The sequence below is a fragment of the Candoia aspera genome, chromosome 6 (genome assembly GCF_035149785.1).
Source record: "Candoia aspera isolate rCanAsp1 chromosome 6, rCanAsp1.hap2, whole genome shotgun sequence".
Classification (NCBI taxonomy): domain Eukaryota; kingdom Metazoa; phylum Chordata; class Lepidosauria; order Squamata; family Boidae; genus Candoia; species Candoia aspera.
This window is the reverse complement of record NC_086158.1, coordinates 94,090,313-94,110,647: the sequence shown is the minus strand read 5'-3', so window position 1 is coordinate 94,110,647 and position 20,335 is coordinate 94,090,313. Positions and strand designations below refer to the sequence as shown.

Here is a 20,335-nt window from a genome sequence, read left to right as displayed (position 1 = left end):
TTCTAGGCAGGGGGTGGTCTGTTTATATAGGGATAGACTGTTCCATATGTGGGGAGCCATCACTGAGAAGGTTTGAACATGGAGATCAGATTTGGGATCCTTAGCAGGCCATATCTACTAGATCTCATTGGATTGGAGATGATGGTCTTGTTGATACCCAAGACCTGAGCTGTCTCGGGATTTAAAGGTGACAATTAGCAACTTGAATGGCAGCTAATGTGGGTCTAACAGCAGTGGTGTTACATAGGTAAACCAAGGTATTCCCATAACTACTTGAGCTTCTGCATGCAGAATCAGCTGAAGTTTCTGAATGGTCTTCATGGGCAGCTCCATACAGAACAAACTGCAGTAGTCCAGTCACACGTGACAAGGCCATGAGTGACCAAGAGCAAAGCTTCTGTTCCAGAAAGAGCTGCAGCTAGTTCACAAGATATAATTGTGCAAAGGGTCTCCTGGCCACAGCGTCCACTATTCTCGTCTCATCCTTGTTCTATTATTCTCCCTCTTATCCATCTTCCCCCATCTTCAAGCTCATGGCAATCCAATCGCTTTCCCTCAGCCAAATACTCATCCTAGCACAATTTCTTCTGCTTCTCTTCCACTCACTCCTATACTTTCTCCTGAGGAAGACTGTCACAAAAATGTTTCCAGCTAGCAATTTCAACTAAGGGAAACATTGTTAGGAAATGGACACTACATGGAACTATGGAAGTCAAGGCAAAATCTGGGAGACCAAGACAATTTCCGTTAGAACAATCCACAACCTGGTCAGATCAGCAAAATTACTCCACATTCTAGAAGGTGAGGGGCCTGTCTCCCTACCCCTAACATCTCAGGAGGTAACTGGGAAGATGTCCAAGCCAGTATAATGCTCACAGCCCTCCTTCATATGGATCAAATTAAATATAAGTCCTTCTCAAATGTGGTAAAAAACCATGCCTTTTGAAGGCCTTCTAGAAGATACAGAGGCAAGGAGCAGCAGATAGTATCCCCTGTAACAGCTACAGAGTTCAAAAGTCCGAAATCAGGAACAATTCTCAAAGAAACTTCCTCCTTGTTTGTCTGAATTTGCACCCACCGCTCCTCCCCACTCTCCTTGATGGTTAATACCCCTTTTGGAGGTGGTCTTAAATCTGGGGTCATCTTGCTTTCATGAAATATTTTTCTTGCCAAAGGGTGCTGATTGTGAGCTTTTCTTCCACATGTGTCAAAACAGCTTGGCTGGCTTTTGATGTGCATCTGGACTTGGCTGAGAGGGGGACAGAAAGTTCCTCTGAAAATTTTAACTCTCATGACTTCCCCCCAGTTCTGAGAAACTGTCCTGTTGGATTAGGAGAGACAATTCTACATCAGAGATTCATAGCCTACCACTTTCAGGATTATCATGGGAAATAGACTGACTACTAAACTGAGTTGCAGGTTTCATATAGAGGTGTCCAATGTCTAATTTTTCCCCTCTTCCAAGTAGTTTGTGTGCTTTTCTAATTTTGACCAATCACCTCTATGGGCATAACACCAATACAAACTTCAAGCACGGCACAGCAGAGCTCTGCATTCTTTTGCAATTGCTCTTAGCAAGCTCCCCCCGGTCCCTCCCTCTTTGCTGTTATCCAGACTGCAAGCCAGAGCAACAATGCTATTTTCAAACTTTTTCTATCATTCCAGTATGAGGGTAAAGGCAGTTTGGCATGTAAGGTAGCCAGGAATTTATAGGGAACAAGTTTAGCCCATTTTGCAACTAAAGCTTGGCTGCGTAATTCCTTCCACTCTGCAGAGCCAAAATCTGCGGCTTTAACTTCTATCTCTGAAGACTTCAGTCTCAACTGGTAGGAAAAAAAAAAAAAAGGTTCAGTTAACAGATTATGAATAAACACTAGGAAGTAGGTTTAAAGTTGGGATAGGTGGATCAGAGCTGGAAAATGTAAGAGACTATTTATAAAACAAATTTTCTTTTGGTGTACTAATCTGGAGGATGACAAATTGAGGGGAACTTTGTATAAAAGCACATTTGTTTCCTTTGTTGCATCAAATGGATCCACCAAGACAAGATCCAGGCAATTATCTGTGTACAGACAATGACTGCCAGAAAGGAAAACTCTCTAACTCCAGATTATCTCAACAGCTGAAGTGTTACTGATTTGCTGTGTTGCATTTTCCATTCACAGAGTCACAAAAAACAAACAATTTCCTCCTTTTTATACTTTTCTACAATGTGACTTTTGTATAACTGCTGTAAAAATCCTGTAAGAAACCCAACTGGAGCCTTAAGCTGTGTTGGGGGGATAAAACATTAAACTTATCACTAAATTTTGTTTTTGGTCTTTGCAGGCAAGACTGTAATATAGAAACATAACACACACCTTTAACGTGAGTTGAAAGCAGACTAATCTTTCTTCCTGTCCAAGGTGACCCATGGTTTCAAGCAGTTCATAGAACTTCCATTCAAATTTAGGGTCCAAATTTTAAGATACCACATACAAAATCTGTATTTGTGGGTGTGTGTGGGTGTGTTTTCTTTAGAAGTCACTGGCCAGCAAAAACGATCAACATGGATGTCAAACAACTGACATGCCTAACTAAAAAGGATTTCTTTGTTTGTTTTGATGACCACATCATATGTAGTGAATATTCTTCCACTCTAATAAAGTACATGACAACATATGTGAGAAAGAGGAAAAGAATATGATGGAGAAGTAATCTGAATACAAGGAGCTCAAAGCTAGATGAAGGCAAAAGCTCAGATCCTGCTTAGTTTGGACCAATTTCAGGTTAAAGGTAAGGTAAAGTCTCCTAGGAATGTGACTCCTGGTGGCTTCATGGACACATCCACAAAGCTTTTTGGCAGCAATGTGGGAAAGTAGTCTGTCAGTGCCTTCTTCCAGGATGCTATTTTTGATTTCCCAATCTAGCCAACAGCCTGATATTCTTTGGTGGCCTCCTATTCAAGTCCTAAGCAGTTCTGAGCATGCTCAGCTTCTGAGCCCAAAGTCAGTCAGATGCTACCACCTGCAGATAAAATTGAATTGCTACTGAAACTCAGCTTTTCTGCTGGGCCCACTTCAGTGTGGATCTTGCAATCATCATCTATAAAATAACAACTTACTCTTCAAGGTATAAGTAGTTATTTTCTTGCGCTAGTCTCTTGGCATGCAGCTGAGAATCCCTGGCAGTAGAACCATAGGAAATGACCATGGCACCATACTCGCGACACATTTTCACTCTGGTTGGCAGGGTGCAAGTGGACATGATGACAAAGACAGGAATGTGGAGCTCTGAGGCATGATATGCTACAGCCATGGAAAAGTTGCTGTCTGAGGCAACGATCACACCATTTCTTTGCTGGTCCTGGAGAATGTGAACCATCAAATGTAGGACATTGGTTAGAAGCTGGATACAAGTTTCTCAGTCTAGAGCAGGGTTTCTCAACCAGGGTTCCATAAAACCCTAGGTTTCCACGAGAGGTCACTAGGGGTTTCCTGGGAGATTACAATTTATTTCAAATCTGGGCAACTTCACATTAAAGAGGTAAGTTGCATTCTTTATTTTGAGTTTAAGAACACTGTTAATGCATATGTACAGGCCTACGCATGAAATGAATATAATGATTTTGTAACTTCTAGCCTATCTTTGAGCCTGAATGTGCAGGGGTTCCCCAAAGCCTGAGAAATATTTCAAGGGTTCCTCCAGGGTCAAAAAGTTGAGAAAGGCTGGTCTAGAGTGTTAAAACAATTATTTGCAGTCAGCAAAATTAGGACAGGAAAATAAACGTGATCCTAGCTTTTACATATTGGCATCAGAAAAGGGAAAATGCAGGGAGGAAAGACAAAAGAGAAGCAGTTGAGGTTGTCTCATTGGTTTTTTGGTTTTAATTCAACTCTGCTAGTAAGACTTCAACAGCAATTTGGGGGCGCTTCCAAATGACAACTCTGGGCAAGGTCAAAAACAGCTCTAGGCATTTTTATTTCCACAACCATCATTTCTCATTATATGTATGAAAATCTTCTAATAATGCCAAGGTATCAGTAATGAACCTGGGCTTTACTTCACCCCAGCAATGGTTGGGTGATGCTTAATCACTGGTGTTTGGTTGTATTCAAGAGCTAAGCCATCTGCTTTTGGGTTCAACTGCAGTATATACAACAGTATATAAAACGATTCTTTAAGATGCTGTAACTCAGTAGACCTTATAAGTAGTCTGTTCCCCCATTTTTAGGGTTCCTTCCTCACCATTCTTCCTGCTTCCTGGGCTTCAGGTCTTCCAAGGGGAATGATAGCCTGATGGCTTTCAGCTTCCCCTCATAGTAACCACTGGGATTTTGTTGCACCAGATAAATCATTACAACACAAAGTAATATTTCACCCAAATGAAGAGGCTTTATGGAACTGGCAAGATCAAAAACATGAGCCAGTGGCCAAGTGTGGGTTGATGTATGGAAATCCTGCTTCGTATTCCAGTTCAACAGCAACACTAATTATGGAAAATTTTCTGGGGGGGGGGGAATTCCCTCCTTGAGAAATGTTGTAAAAAGATAATTAGAGAAGTTGGAAGCATATTGTCTTTCAGACTAGCTTAGCTTACTTTTCACAGTTGTTTCAAAATATAGCAAACAATTTATTCACTCTGATGCTCACATTTCACTTCACTGGTTTTCCTACCTCTTTTAAAGACATCAAAAGGTAAAGGACACCTCGCTCCTTCACAGTTCCTGTATACTGAAGAATCTCTTTCTTTAGATATATGTCCATTCCATATTGCTTTGAAAGCCTAGAATACTGAAAACAATGGGACATTACTGAGTAACTGAATTTACTCTTGCAAACGCACATACAGTATATAATATACAGTATATAACACAGTCGCAGAAATTGCGTTAAGATATGGATTAATTTATTTCTGGTCTATACCAGTTTTGCTACTATTCACTTGTAAATTCATTGTCTTCTGGCTTTTGCATGGATATGCCTTTTTTAAAAAACAAATGAAGATACTGTGTGCATTATTTCTGGACATATTATTTTTGATTTTATTTTCCATTGAACTTTCCTCTAATTTTATATACCTTAATTAGTTCTTAGAACAGTACCACAACATTCAGTGAAATGTTAAAAGTAAAGAGTAGCTACACTGATGTCTGCATTAATCCGCAAAATAGAAATGAGGTCATTCCACTTAACACTGCAAGCAGTGAAATCTTTGAGTACCATCCAGAGTGAATGCTATCCTGAACAGATGTGATCTGTCACTGAAAAATTCCTTGGATTGATCACCAAGTGGCAATTTTTATTTGCTTTAAGCAATCACACTGATGCTAGCAAACACAACACAGAAGAGGCCATAGATTAAAAAAAAACCTTATGGGTGATAAAGAGATCTCCTGTGGACAGATGGTCTTTTGTAAGTGATTGATGTCATGTTGTTGGTAGATTATTTATTTGGCTGATATGGTGGTGGTTCTGTCTTATCTTTGTGTTGGTTGCTTCCTGTGAGATTAGGGTTGTTGATAGCTATGTGATGGGATAGATCATTGGGAGGGCTTAGTTCTTTCGCTGTTTCTTAGTCCTCGGTGGTTGTTGAAGTATAGTTGGGTTTGGGTTATTAAGTTGATAAGGCAATGGTTCTAGTTTATCAAGGTAGTGATTGATTGCTGTGTGGCAGAGGAAATTTTGTGCACTGATCTGATACAATAATGTTGGGTCTTTGTTTCTAACTTTTGATAGCTCCATAGTAGGGTGTATAAGTCTGTATGTGTGTTGATCACTACTTAGTTGAGTGCCATGCTTCTAGGGATTCTCTTGCATTTCGCCATCTGGCCTGCCCTAAGATTTCTGCTGTTTCTCAGTAATGCTTGAGATTATCTGTGGGGCAGGAGATTAATGAACTGATACTGTGTCTTTTGACAACTGGTGGTTTTTCATAGATAGGTTCTACTAATCCGCTGTCTGATTGTTCTGTGTAGTGTCTCTGCAGTCCATATATTTAATGTTGCAGATTATTCTTATTCTGTGTTCCTTTCGTAGTTTGCATTTGGTTAGTACACTTTGTAAGGGTTTTGTTGATTTGTGTACTATGGTTGTTCCAAATGGTTGGAGAAGCTTGCTAATGGGCTCAAAGATGTTGTTGATGGAGAGGAGAGTTATCCTTTTTGTGGATAACTGCTGCTGGGATGTCTTGCTGCTGGGATGACATGCTCTTTGGGATGAAATTTCATGAGTATGTTCATGATGTTACCTGCACTGAAGATGCTCCCTAGAAGGGTAAAGAAATGTCTGCAACCCCCAAATCAACCTTGGGTAACTCCAGCAATGCAATACACCAACCCTTGCAAAGTCCCCCAAACAGACATAAAAAAGAGATAACAGAAGTGTTTGGGTTCTGATTAGGAGCTTAGTCTGGAATTGACAGTAAACTGTAATTTAATTTCAGATCAAATAAAGGATTAACAGAAGCTTGCTTTGATATACACTTCTGACTTTAGCCTATTAAAAAAGGATATAATTTGCTCCTTTTAAGCTTTCTGTTTATTGTGAGTAGAGTTCCTTAAATTAAACATTTAAAAGCAAAACCTATATTTGGGCCTCAGAAGCTGGTGACAGGGCATGGAAAGGCAAGAAATAAGTTAAAAATAGTTTTTTGTTGCACCAGATGGAACCTATAGACACCTATAGAATAAGCAAGACCTCAGTACAGTGCAGTACAACAAAACTGCCTTTTAACAGACTAATTGATGGAAAAGGCTCTCCATTATTTCCCCAAAACCCATTGAATCAAACCCAAATGATGTCATTTGTGTCATTTGTGTGTTGAGGTCATCACACAAATGATGTAAATTGACACAGATTCCATCATCTGAGTTGGTTCAAGTGGAAAACTAAGCTTTCACTAAACCACAATCACCACCTTTTGTAGTCAGAGAGAAAGAGAGATCATAGCTAACTGCACTGATCAGAGATCCACCTGAGGTAGTGACCACCTTGGGTAAAAGATAGAGGTCCACCGCATCTCTGGACCTGGTGTTCGACCTGGTGTTCTCCACTGCCTGCAATCCAGCAATAGTGTGATGCAAGTAAGCAAAACATCTGGCTGTTTTTCAGCTACAGGAAACCTGCTTCTTCTCCCCACCCCACTGTATTGGGAGGAATGTGTTTTGGGGCACAGTTGTCTCATACTTTGTTTTTTCATTGGAAATACAGTCAGCCACGCTTTCTGCCTCTGAGCAAATTGCTCACTTGGATATAGCTCCGTTCCTGAAATGGCAATGAATCAGAACAACCTTCAGGGGAAAAAAAATGGAGGGACATATAGCACATTGCAAAGGTTTGCAAGATCACAGAGGTTGTACGGTGGCAGGCTCATGCTTATGCTTTGTAAATAAAGCTGAAGAAAAGGGGTTCCTCTTGGATATCTGCTTCAGAGAACCTTGTCTGGTGGCATCTGCAGGGTGGGAAACAGATATCACATGCATCATGGTGTCATTGCTCAACTGGTGTGAATTACTATACGTCCCAGCTGCCTATGATCTTGGGTACACAGGAGCAGATCCAATCCACAGGGCCTACGACAGAGCTTTTGCAATCACTACAGTGATATAATGGAATGTGGGAAAGACCTTGGAAGATGGGGTGGAGAGATGCTGCCTAGAGAACAGTCAGATAAGAGAGGGCATAGCCTGCAGCTGAATAGTGGGAAGGGCAAGAGGCTCATAAGGGACCCTCCTAGTGTCCCAGGCTGTAAAGGAGATGGTGGGAGAATAGTACTTTCAGACTTGCAAGATTCCGTTAATGTAGCCTTAAAATAAAATAGAATGAGCTCATCTGGTCATGTTTCCTGTCTGGTCTACCTGGGAAGGCTGACAAGTGGCTTTCAAGTCACTGGTTTCTCAAATGGTTTAGAACTTCACTAGCACTGAAAAACAACAAAGAAGATTACCGTGCAGGGGGTTTTCAGGACTCCATACTGGATTTTGAATGCTGCAGCGCTGGTATCTTCAATTTTTTTGCAGTTACTGTAAACTGGTGGGCTAACTTCATCTGGGCAGGTGGCAGAATCATTTATCTGTTCCTCATCATGGCTAAATATCTTCATCTCCCATGTCTGCACTTCCCCATTTGAATCCTCTTCCTCCCCAAAATCTTTCAGTCTCTCTGGGTGGATAGAAGGTCTCCTTTGCTCAGCACGGCCATTTCTTACTTGCCTATCCTTATACCACTGAAATTCAGAGTGTGCAGATGCCTCTAGATTTTTTGCTTTACTTTCATCCCTAAGGAGAAAGAAAAGAGGGAATGAAATATGTTATGAAAGGTTCACCGAGTTTAAAATCCAATCGGAGATATGAGAAAATTATATACTCAGGGCCTAGATTTTCACTCATGTTCTTCTTCATTGGTTCATTTATCACAACACACATACATCCAGGAAGTGAGACAGTCAGTTGGTCGGAAGAGATGAGTACTGCATGAGAAAATTATGAAAACAAGGTGCCACAGCTTTAAATAAACGAATAAATTACATGCAGCAAGGTAAAAACATTTTATGAGACTCCACCAAGAAAAAGCTTCATTTTAAATTGTTGAGCAGTTTTTCAAGTAATGGATTAACTTCTTCCATTTCCAGCGCTTCGGGAACTTCATGGTTTGAAGTTCTCCTTGAACTTTATACGTAAACATTAGAGACAAGAAAGATACATTCTGCAGCTAAGGCAAGGGTGTTAAGTTTTTACTTTTTGTGCACAGTTCCTTTGACCTGCGTTTGAAGTGGGTAGGAAAAATCTGCAAAAAAGAGAAGGCTTGAGGACCATTTCTCTGCAACTTCTGCTCTCCATGGGAGAACCAACAGGCAGGTTTGGGGAATGTGGAACTGTAGCAGAAAATATAATGGATCCTATAGGGTTAAGACCACTCCCACATGAAGGCATAGTGGTGTTGTGATGTTACAGTTGCAAGATCTTGCTTTATACTCATGGTTACTGAGGGTGGGGAACTTGCCACCTTGAAAGGAGCAAAGCTCTGCTTCCTTGTGTTTGAAGATTCATTGTTGGCTCCCTTAACTCCCAAGTTCCAGAATTCCAGTATGGTGGCATTGGGTGCAGGAGCTAAAATTCAGACCCAGGCACTGAATTGGCCCTTTCATGATGCAGAGCCATCTACCTCTAGTAGGTGGGTATCTTCTTCTCTACCTTTCAGCCCACCCAAAAGCAACACAACATTGTCCAGTTCTGTTTCTGTCCTGATGGCTACAGAACATGTCCATAGAAGGTTTTTGGGCAGGAATATAGAAGCATCTAACCTACAGCCATGGGATGTCCTGGCCTCCTATCCAAGCACCAACCAGGTTCAACCTTGATCATCCAGGTAAGTTACAGACTGCCGTATACATTGCTTATATTTGTATATTTCTTGCTTCCCTTCTGCTGAATTTTATTAATACTTTATATGGGACCAGAATCCTGTATGCCTCAACAAAAGCTAATAGTGGGATTGTGTGCATTTTAAACACATGTTCAGTTGAACTCATTAGCAAGTGATTGTGCCCCGAATCACAATCTGAATTATTTTCTACGTGCAATTAGAATTTCATACATATTTTTCATATGTTGTATGGAACAGAAATCATGTTTTATTTTAAATGTTAGCATTTCACACACACACACACACACACACACACATTTGCATTCTAGTTTTAGTGGGATTAATAGACCAAGCAATGGGATTTTAAAACCTACTTTTTTGCAAATAACAACTTTCCAGAGCTAGGGAGAAAAGAAAAGCCATTTATATGTTTATATAAAAATAATGACATAATAATAATAATAATAATAATAATAATAATAATACAAATTAACAGTCATTCTTCTTGTCCTTGAATATATCTAAAAAGATCCAAAAATGTTTCCACACAAGTAGTGTGGAATTTAGTACTGATGAATCATTGCTTTATTTGTTTATTTAAGAAATAAACAGGAAATGTTAAAAAAAAAGACCAGTTAGAGTCTCTAAGCAGTGTTTAATATATTATGTGCTCTTGCAGAAAAAAAATTGTGCCTCTGATGTTTCTACAACATCATAATCAGGGGGCATTTATTTTCATTTTCCTTCCCAAGAACGTACATTCTTCTCCTTGAAATCCACCCATTTCCTCTAGGAAGGCTTCCACAAATGAAACCCCCCCTGCATTTCCTGCTGGAAACATCCCCTACAATCTGGTGGAGGCACAATACAAGTGACAAATGGAGAGGCAGCTTATTTTCCTTGTGGATATCTCCAAGTCAAGAGAAATATGCTTTCTGGTGCATTTCTGATGTGTTACTTCTTCATTAGAGACACTTTTCAACTGCACTTTCCACCTCTCTGTTCATTCAGAAGTAGCCACATTCCAGAAAGCATACCTGTTGAGAAGAACCTAGAGGAAAAGAGGTTTCATCTACCATGGCTTAGGGGCACATCACAGCTGTGATTAAGGATTCATCATTCTGCAGTAAGCTTGATGTTCCTTTCCTTTTTTTTAAAAAGCGGGTTGGTGGTCACATCCCAGAACATCTAGTGGATTCTTTGCTTGTTTTTCAGAGGAGGGGGAGATGAAGATTGGGTTTGGGGCAGATCAAGGACCCATGTGTGCACAGATACAAGATGGGAGGGACTTATGGACAGGTAGCAGGGACAATCATTGACTGGATGGCTTGGCTAACAAATGTCTTGGTATTCCCCAATCACTGAAATGGAGAGTTTTATGCATTCTAGAGTAGAGGCAAAAGCATTACAATATTAAACAGAGGGAGTTTAATACTGCATTTGCAAGACTAGAATAATGGATCATCTGGTCCTCTAGAAGTTTTCCGTGTCAGGTTTCTCCCCAGAACCTGGAATCTTTCTGGATTGGACAAGAACTCCTATCTACACCAGAAACTTGGTCGATGCTGTCTTGCTTAATGGGAGTTGGCAGTTAAGTACATAATCAAGCAGTGCACTTTCTCATTCTCAAGTACTGTGTGCATATTCTCTAAGTGTGCTCTAGTTAGGCAGGGTCCAGTATGCAATTAGACATGTCAATATTGGATCTGTCATTCTAGTAGATGGATGAATGATTAATTCTCTTTGAGAAAAAAATTCTACCGTTATCCATCTTCTCTTTTTATAATAAAATAATGGTAAAAGCTGTTTAAAAAAAACAAAAAAAAACATGCCAGTAATTTGATAGTGGGGAAATTCAAGAGCAATCAATAGATTGTTTGCTTGTCTTATTTACTAACATTGATAATACTTTTCAGAGCTTCTCTGGCTTTAAGCAAAATATACTTCTCTGCCGGTTCAGCTGATTGTATCGCTTTCAGTCTTGTTATTTTATAAATATTTCTCTCTCTTAACCTATGAAATGAGGTCATAATTATTCCTATTTTGTATAAGCTTTATGTGGTATAACGTTTGCTGCTACTTAAAAACTATTTTATTGATTACTGACTCAGATTGCAGTTACTCTTTTAAAGGGTTGTATTCTTTTATAATATTATCAAAACTCTTGCTTTGTTACCTGCTAGAAGAAGAGAGGGTATAAATGCATTTTATAATGTCAGGAAGGAATAGAATTTGTCAGCCTGCAAGTTGCCAGGATCCCTTTGTTGAGTATAACTTATTTATGATTTGTATTATAGAATATTATAGAACTGCTCCTGAAACTCTAGTGCTGTCATACAATTAGCTTTGAGTCCAGTCCATAATCAGTTGTCCAAATAAACTACATTTCATGACATTGATACAGAACATGAAGGAATCCATTTTAAACCAAAAGCGCATGAAATGGCTTCTTGTTTTCAGTTCATTTGCAGCAGGATCTTTGCATCAAGAAGTTAGAAGATACAGCTCACACAAACTAAGAGGAAAATCTACAGCATTAGAAAATAATCTACAGCATTCAACAAACAAACCAGCAACGAATCGAACCACCAGGAAAGTGCCATGCATCTAACCATTTCTTCGGGAAGGAAGGAAGGGAGGGAGGGAAGGAGGGAGGGACTTTATCCATTCTTTGCAATATTCATGGAAATGAGAAGCAAAAGAGGTAGATCGTCATATTATCGTGATTACCTATAAAGTAGGGCAATGAAATAAATAAAGAAGCGAAGTAGGATTCCAACTATGGCATTATAAGAAGGCAGGTAGGATCCAGGCGAAGTGACAGCCAGTGATTTGGCTCTAGGTACCAACTTGGCACTGTCCATAATTCCTAGAGGGGAAAAAGCTACATTCTAAGCTCTACATCACAGGGCAAGATACTCCAACCTTTGCCAGAATGGATCGTATTCTTTTTCTTCTTGGTTGCCTTCCCTGCGAAATCCACTTTTTAATGCGCTGGAGTAGAATAGCTGTGCAGCAAAATTCATAGCAGCCTCTTGGTTGTCCCTCAAACGGCAGGATTCCCAGGGAATGGATAAAACTTGCTCTTCGAAATGCTGCCAGATGGGCAGCAAAGGCCTGCAGCGCGCCTGGTCTACTGTCCGGCTGCAAACTGCCCTCTGATTTGAGAGGGGACAAAGAGATGACTTTGGAGATTGGTGGCTGCTATATAAAGAGATTATTTCACAGACCAACCTGTCCCTGTCAATTTGAGTCAGGGCCTGAATTATTCTTGGTTCAGTGTGGCTGGCTGACTGCAGCTTTAGATGTTTCTCAGCTACTCTGTTCGGGGGTAAAGCAACACCAAAACCTAACCCCAAAATCACAGCAAAACAAGAAGAATGATAATAATCCATAATCTGTTTTTTCCCCCGCTAACCTGACTTTAGGAAGTGAATTCATGGTATGCCTGACAGTGATTTCCCACATCACCACAATGAATTGGGAGCTAGATAAAACTACTCCTGTTTTCCATGTCTTGCACTAGAGCTGATTCAGCTATTTTCTCTGCCTGCTGTGAGAACAGGACCAATGTGGCTTGGATTCACTGATATCTGCAGTTGTTGAATGCATAGCATCTGACCCCATCAAAAACTACTGTCTAGATCCACACTAACTGGGCAAGAAAGCCGCCACTCATCTGGAATTGGGTCGTTTTAATGCAACAGCCAAGCACTATCTAGCCAGGGGCTCTATTACGTGAATGGAGAAGGCAATATTTGCATAGAGGACATCTCTTAAACCCTGAAGAAGACAAGGAAGAAGACAACCTCAAGCATAGTGCTTTCATGCAGAGATGATCAACAAACATAAACTGAGAGCAGAAAAGCATGCAGTTCTTTTGCTCCAGGCAAGAGTTTTTCTTTGTCCCATCCCGCCAAGGATGGAAGATTTGACAGCATGCCAGGTGCAACTAGTACTTGGGTATGATCAGTCCTATGGGTGGAAAAAGTGCACAGGGAAAGGCAGGGCTGAGAAAAAAAAAGAATGAAAGAATTTTGAAAGGAAATCCTTTTCACAGGATTGTTACTTGAAAACCTTTCTGTCTGAAAGGAGCTCCAATTTTGGAAAGAAATTGGTGCACCAATGTTCTGAAGATTGCACTTCTATCTAGAGTTTAGGATAAGTAGCCTATAATTACAGTAGGACTCCCTTACCTGGCGTGTAAATAACTTGACTACTGCTAGATGACAGCAAAGGGGTTTTTCTGTATCTCTCTGCTGCCCACTTCCAGTCACCCAAAATGGATTATAGCTAAAGCTCTTCTTTCACATCTAAATGCAATCATCTGGGATGTTTAAAAAGAGTAAACTCTACTTCCTATTCAAGTCATTTGAAAGTTGAATAGAGTTTTCAATTACTCCATAATAACAACAACAACAACAACAACAACAACTCAGCCTCTAGTTGAGCTTGACTTCTGCATTCATGGAGTCTTATTACAATATGGAAATTATTTGTCTTTTGGGATTATTTTTTCAACTTCCCAGTCTAGCCTGATGGCCTCCTATCCAAGTGCTAACTAGGGCCAACCCTGCTTAGCTTTTTGAGGTCAGACCAGGCCAGCTAAATACTGCCCTCTGCTGGGACATTCCACAGAGTAGTATCCTTAAATTCATTCCTGCTTTAATCTTAAGTCCCTAACAATATGGTTGACAGTCATTCAAAATTGGGAGACCCAGCTCCTGTGTGTGGTCTCATCCAATCAAACTGAATTACTACTGTAATAGAAAGCAGACATATTGCCTGTGAACTCTGGATAGAAATTAAGCCCTGTAGGTCATAGACGCCCTAGGCACTATACAGAGTTTAGACTTCTGAGATTTACTTACTTAAAAAAAAACAATAATACAATAATCAGAAAATAAAACTAATGGTTGTGGAGAAAGGTGGTAGAGCCAATTCCCTTCTGCACTTCATGAACTTCATATTTGAGTTTTCTTATTTATTTATTAATTTGATTTATATAGCCAATTTATATAGATTATATAGATGAGAGCCAGTTTGACCTAGAGGTTAAGGTGCTGGGTTAGAAACCAGGAGACTGAGAGTTCTAGTCCTGCCTTAGGCATGAAAGCCAGCTGGGTGACCTTGGGCCAGTCGCTCTCTCTCAGCCCAACCCACCTCATACGGTTGTTGTTGTGAGGAAAACAGGAGGAGGAAGGAGTATTTGGTATGTTCGCCGCCTTGAGTTATTTACAAAGATAATAAGGGCAGGATAGAAAATAAATAAATAAATACACACACACACACACACACACACACAAAACTCCATTTGAAAGGCTACAGATTGAAGATTCTTGAAATGGTCAGAAGAACTGTACGAAGGCAATCTATTCACATTCCTTTTCAGCAGAAGAACATTGAGGCTCAGAGGGGGACATTTTTTCATACTCCCCCCCCCATTGTTGCTATTTTTAAACTATCAAGAAGTAGAAACCTTGGCTGATCAACCTGCAGATTCTTCTCTAGCTTTGCCCTTTTTCTCCTCCATCTATAGAAAGTGGGGAGGGGCTGTTGATGTCTCCAGTAAGCTTATTTCCACATCACCCATGCATCTATTCATTACTGTATTTCATGTTGAATCATCTCATTATGTAACTTTTGAATTCTTCATTGAAGAGGTACAATTCAAACCAGTGTTCATGAAGTTCAGTATATGTAGTGGGGTCCAGCCCTCCTTCCCATTCTTTCAGATGTCATACAGCTTCTCTTCTTTTAAAACAAATTTCAAGCCTGCCGTTCATCAGACATGCTGGATAAAAACACTCATCATCCCCAACCAGCATGTTCTTGTTCAGTACAGCTGGAACTAGTGAAGGCCTTGGGAGTGTGAAGAGAAAGAAGAAACATCTGAAAGCAAGGGATCTGGTGAATAAGACTTTCCATAGAATATTCCTTTTCATGATATGGTGAAACCTCAGTTTGATGGTCCCTGATATAGCAGACTTTGCATACAAAAGTTCAAATTTCCACAGCAATTTAAGCTGTTCATATAATGCTGTCACAGTGTCACCATGCAGGAGGCATCATTTGCTGCAAGTGATGCAATCTGCATCATCTGCCTCATTTTAGCATCTCCTAAGTGATGCCAATTGCTGCAAGGATGTGCTTTTACATTTAACAGAGACATCCCCTCTCCCAATTAGTCCATTAAGAGCAGATTTCACCCTGCTCTGTTTAAGGAACATACAACTGCTTTTAAAAAGAGAATAATGTACACAAAGTAGGAGATCCATCTACAAGTCTAGCAAAATAGTACTGCATACACACTTACAAAAGTGTGGGCAGTTCTCCATCACCACCTGGCACAAACAGGTCCTGGCAACCTCTTTTATTTATCATGTTTTAATGGCTGTGTTTTAATCCTCGTAGTCCAAGAGTCCCCATTGTAAGATGGGTGGCTGTATAAACTATTTAACTAAAATGAAGAAATGTCCCTGTGATGTTCCCTTCATCCTACCCAGCCCATGAGAGAGAAGCCTTACCTCATTCTTAAGTGCACTTGTGTTCGAATAACATTTCCCCCTCCTTTCGGCACCATGGAGGGACAGCCTCAAAGTGTGTAAAATCTTAGGTTTTGTCACCCACTATAGTTGGAGGGAAGTCAGCAGACTGGCAGTGACCCAGAGGGAATCAGGCAGGATAGGGACCAGCAATGGGGCAGCAAATCTGTATAGCTTTCTACTGACTCAAGGATGGGTGGAGCGCATTTCAATTCAACAGTGAGAAAAGTCTTTCTTAACAATGAACAATAGTCATGGCAGTCCAGAGGAACATTTGTTTGGATAGATTTCTGAGAATCTAAGAGCACATAAAAGGTCATAGGATTGCATTCAAGCTGCAAAAACAAAACAAAGAATCCTGTTTTTCAGTAGCCATAAAATCCTAAAGATCCTAAAAAATCCTGTTTTTAGTAGCCATATTTCTGATGTGTAGTTCTCAGTAACTAGGTCTGGTCCAGTTGCTCAAAGACCAATGACAGTATGAAGGAAACCCCCAAGCAGAGACCAAGGAAGGAACAGACCAAACATTCATCAGTTTTGGATGCAATTTAGTAGATGTTGTTAGGCAAGGCTGTCTGCCTTGGCTCAAGGCTACTTCGGTTCCCAGTTTTTCTAGAGATAATACAACTTGGAGACTTTCCCAGGACTTGAAGGCTCCCAGACAAAGTGATTTTAGATAAAACCTTTGACAAAGTTTAACTATGGTGATAGTGATTAAGCTGTGAAGAGTAGCCATCCTTGGTTTAAAATTAACTGTGCCTGGGGTCAGAACTGTTTAGCTTCTTAATGTGGGATAAACTGGGAAAGGAGCTATTATTATCCTAACTCTTATTCCCTTCCCCTGCTGCTAACAAATCCTCTTATTTTGTTCCAGACACAGCTTTCATAAGTCTTGAAGAGAGAACATTTCCCCAGAATTACTAGCATGGTATATAAGTACGCATCTTAGCTTTGCAGCATATAGAGACAAAATAGCCTTTTTTTAATTCTATGGCACATTGTTAAACAAAATCCATTCTCTTCTTCCTTTCCATATCCTGACTCTCTCTTTCCCTTACTCTGACCTTCTAATCTTTTTCAATCCTCTGCTCTGTCTTCTTTATTAAAGAATTAATCCTGCCTTTCTTGTTGCCCGTTTCTTTTACAGGCTTTCAGCATCTTCCCTTGGTTGCAAATTATGACATTGGTTGCTGTCTGATTACCCTGTTGAAGTTTTGATGGCTATTGGGGAACCTGATTTCTGATGCTGGTTCCCCTTTTTCTTCCCTTTGCAGCCTGAGCAAACTTCTTTCAGGCACTGGCTTGTGCATCTGGCAAAAACAGAAGATTGTATTCAACTCACTTCCCAAGTTCCCAGATGGGTAGGAAATGCTGGGGGCAATTTTACTTAGCAGTTTTCCTAATATGGTGAAAATATGAGAGATTTGTTGTGTTTTGGAAGAGCCAAAGTACAAAGTAAACCATGGACCACAAGAAGCAAACATGCATTAAAACAATACTAATCCCTACCCAATGTTCTCTTTCCATCAAAAAGGATGTTAGCAACATTTCCAGCAAATTCTAAACCAGCTGTTTTCTGTGCTTTGCTTTCATTTCTACTGCAAAAACTAGTTGGAGGTGGGACCCAAATTCCAATGGCTTGAAGTCACTGCTGGCCACAGAAACATTAATCAGGATTATACAAAATGCTAAACAGAAAGGTCCTCTTTCTCCATAACAAGAACATTCTTAGAATAATATCACCTTGCAAATGTCCTTACAATTTGTATTTCTGTATTTATCTATTTGCCTCAGCAGGTGGCAGCACCCAGTGGATTTTATATGGATTTGGGGACTACAGTAAGCAGGGTTAGGTCAAGTGAACTCCCTCCCTCCCTCCCTCCCTCCCTCCCTTCGGCTTCCTTCCTTCCTTCCTTCCTTCCTTCCTTCGGCTTTCTTCTGGGAGTTCCAAGATCTTTCTGTTTTCATCCAACACCCTATTATACCACATTAGCTCTCCTTCTTTGGTTTCATTCATAATTATTAGGACTCCAGGAAGTAATTATTGCCTACTCTGATGAGCTCAACAACCTCTTATATTTAACAGTTTCTAACTGGATTTCACTGTTTTGTCAGAACATTCTGAATTTTGAGTGAAAGAACCCAGTGAGGCTAGGGAGTAAGAGGCTAAACCTAAATCAGCAAGTCTCTAGTTCAGATTTAGGTCTCTAGTCCTCTTTGAGATCTCTTGACCTGAACTTCCATAACGTTGGCTGTGCCTTACTGGGGTGAAATGAATGACATTCTCAGAAAGTGAACAAGCCGTTCATAATGACAGAGCTATTTCAAATTTCCATTAAGGGACCAAATCAGTTGAAGATGGAAGGTAAACCATAATTATCAACTTTATCTGCATATTCATATTAGGGTAATAACATTTATTTATTTATTTATCAGATTTGTCACCACCCATCTCCTCTCACTAGAGGGACTCTGGGTGGTTTACAACAAAATATGGTATTATTATACAATAATATATTATTATTATACAAAATATGGTGTTATGGTAACCATATTGGTCTATCCAGCAGGCTTATAGTAAGAAATCCAAAATGGTAACATATCTATGATAAAGGGAAGTATTTTATCAACCTTCTCAGGATTAAATCGGCCCAAGGTCTCTAATCCTATACAGACACTTATCTGGCAGTAAATCCCATTGAATTCAATGAGGGTTACATTTTTACCTTCTTAGGTGGGTAATGATGCCACTTCTGTTCCATCCAGACTACAAATTGCACTAATTTCTTTCCTTTGGTATTTCACAGTGTATTGACATACTTCCATTTATGTCTGCATAAACATATGCATTTGCCAACTCAGCTAACATGTGAATCAGCATCAAGATTTTTAAAAAATAATTTCTGCATTTCACTAGGAAAAGGTGCAGCATCTCCAATATCTGGAATCTGTTAAGACATCAAAACCTGAAGTTTTTCATGCATGATGACAAATAGAACACTGAAAGAATAAATCCACCCCCAACTGCAGCAATAGGTCGTTGATATACATTGTTGATCAGCATTTGAATGAATGTTTTTTCCAGAAAAGGCAAAGAAAAAGACTTGAGTATTTTTACTTGACTCTCAGCCAGGGTCAGGCAAATGGCAATCCATGAGTTTCATTCAGCCATACATTCACTCCTGTTCACTGCCAAGCATCCAGATTATTTTCTTCTTAGTAAATTTAGCCATTTTAAGGAAGACCTTTCACATCTAATAACCTTCTGAACTCCCCAAAGACATTTTAAAAAGGTTTTAAATGCTACAGTCTGTCCCTTTCCCCTTCCTACAACCCCAAAATGCATTCCCGTAACTGAAAAAGGTTCCCTTCCCTTTTTACTTGTCCACTCTGGTTTTATTTTTGCAACTAAATTGTTTTGCCCCCTTTTGCAAATGAAGAGCATTGAAGCATTCCCAATTTTCTTAATTGGAACAAGTATGTTTCTACTGTTGTTCACGACTGTGCATGTATACTCTCAGCATTTTCTCTGCTGACACGTAAATGCCGTATATCAAGTTTGCAAGGTATTCCATTTTGGTATCTGGCATGAAACGCTGGAATTTGATCAGATCTCTTATTTCCATGATTTCACTGATTCTCAGGTGAAGACCATAATGTGCCAAATGAGCAAATGCTTCTTCAAATCTCTCTCAGGCCTCTTCCAGAGAGATGAAGGGAAAGGTGAGGCTATTGAATAACTCTCATTCCCGGAGAATCTTTTTGGCCATATACTTATGAAAGAATCACTGTATGGGCTAGATTACGATAATCATGTTTTTCCCTGTAGTAAATAAAGGTTTGGGAAGATCCAGCACATAAATGTATTAATGATTTCTTAATATAAATGTGCGTTAATTATTTACATATTCTCATCAACCAAATCTGGAAAGGTCATCCTTCTCTGACCCAGCATGACATGGATTATCCCTATGCAAATCCCAGGTACATCCACCATCGTTCTGATGCCTTTGACAGCTTCTCAAAATCCCCACAAATCAGATCAATCTAGGTTTTAAAACCCTTTCCTAGAGACTTTAGATGTTACTCAGAGTTAGACGTGAGTGGAAGGTCTCACCTAGGTACAGAAGCAATTTTTCATCCCCGAAATGCTGCCGTAAAATCTAGCTCAGCTCCTGTTAATCACTGTGCTTATACCATGCTCCTTCTTCCTCTGCATGCTAAAAATTGCACACACGGACCAGTGTAGCTGCTTCACGCTTTTTGATGGGATCAGTAGAATGTTTTCAGCACATTCCATTCATGAGCGGCATAAATAAATAACCCACACACTGCTCCTCACTATAGCAGATCAGGGTTAGAATAAGCTTGATGGATAAGTGGACCCAATGTGGAGTTTGAAGGTGGCTTGGAGTGGGGAGGGGAGGGGAAGAAGGAAAGAGGGC

General features: G+C 40.0%; 1 protein-coding gene across 1 annotated transcript in view; it reads right to left on the bottom strand.

Annotated features, from left to right (window-relative positions):
* The window catches only part of LOC134500390 (L-threonine ammonia-lyase-like), a 31,376-nt gene extending 18,869 nt beyond the window's left edge, over nucleotides 1-12,507 (bottom strand). The window contains exons 1-4 of the mRNA XM_063307699.1: nucleotides 12,271-12,507; nucleotides 7,928-8,258; nucleotides 4,657-4,773; nucleotides 3,104-3,345 (exon numbers count right to left, since the gene is read on the bottom strand). Of these exons, the coding sequence (XP_063163769.1) occupies nucleotides 3,104-3,345; nucleotides 4,657-4,773; nucleotides 7,928-8,258; nucleotides 12,271-12,371 (791 nt within the window). The 5' untranslated portion in view covers nucleotides 12,372-12,507. The remainder of the gene's footprint in view (nucleotides 1-3,103; nucleotides 3,346-4,656; nucleotides 4,774-7,927; nucleotides 8,259-12,270) is intronic.
* Between the last annotated feature and the right edge of the window lie 7,828 nt (nucleotides 12,508-20,335).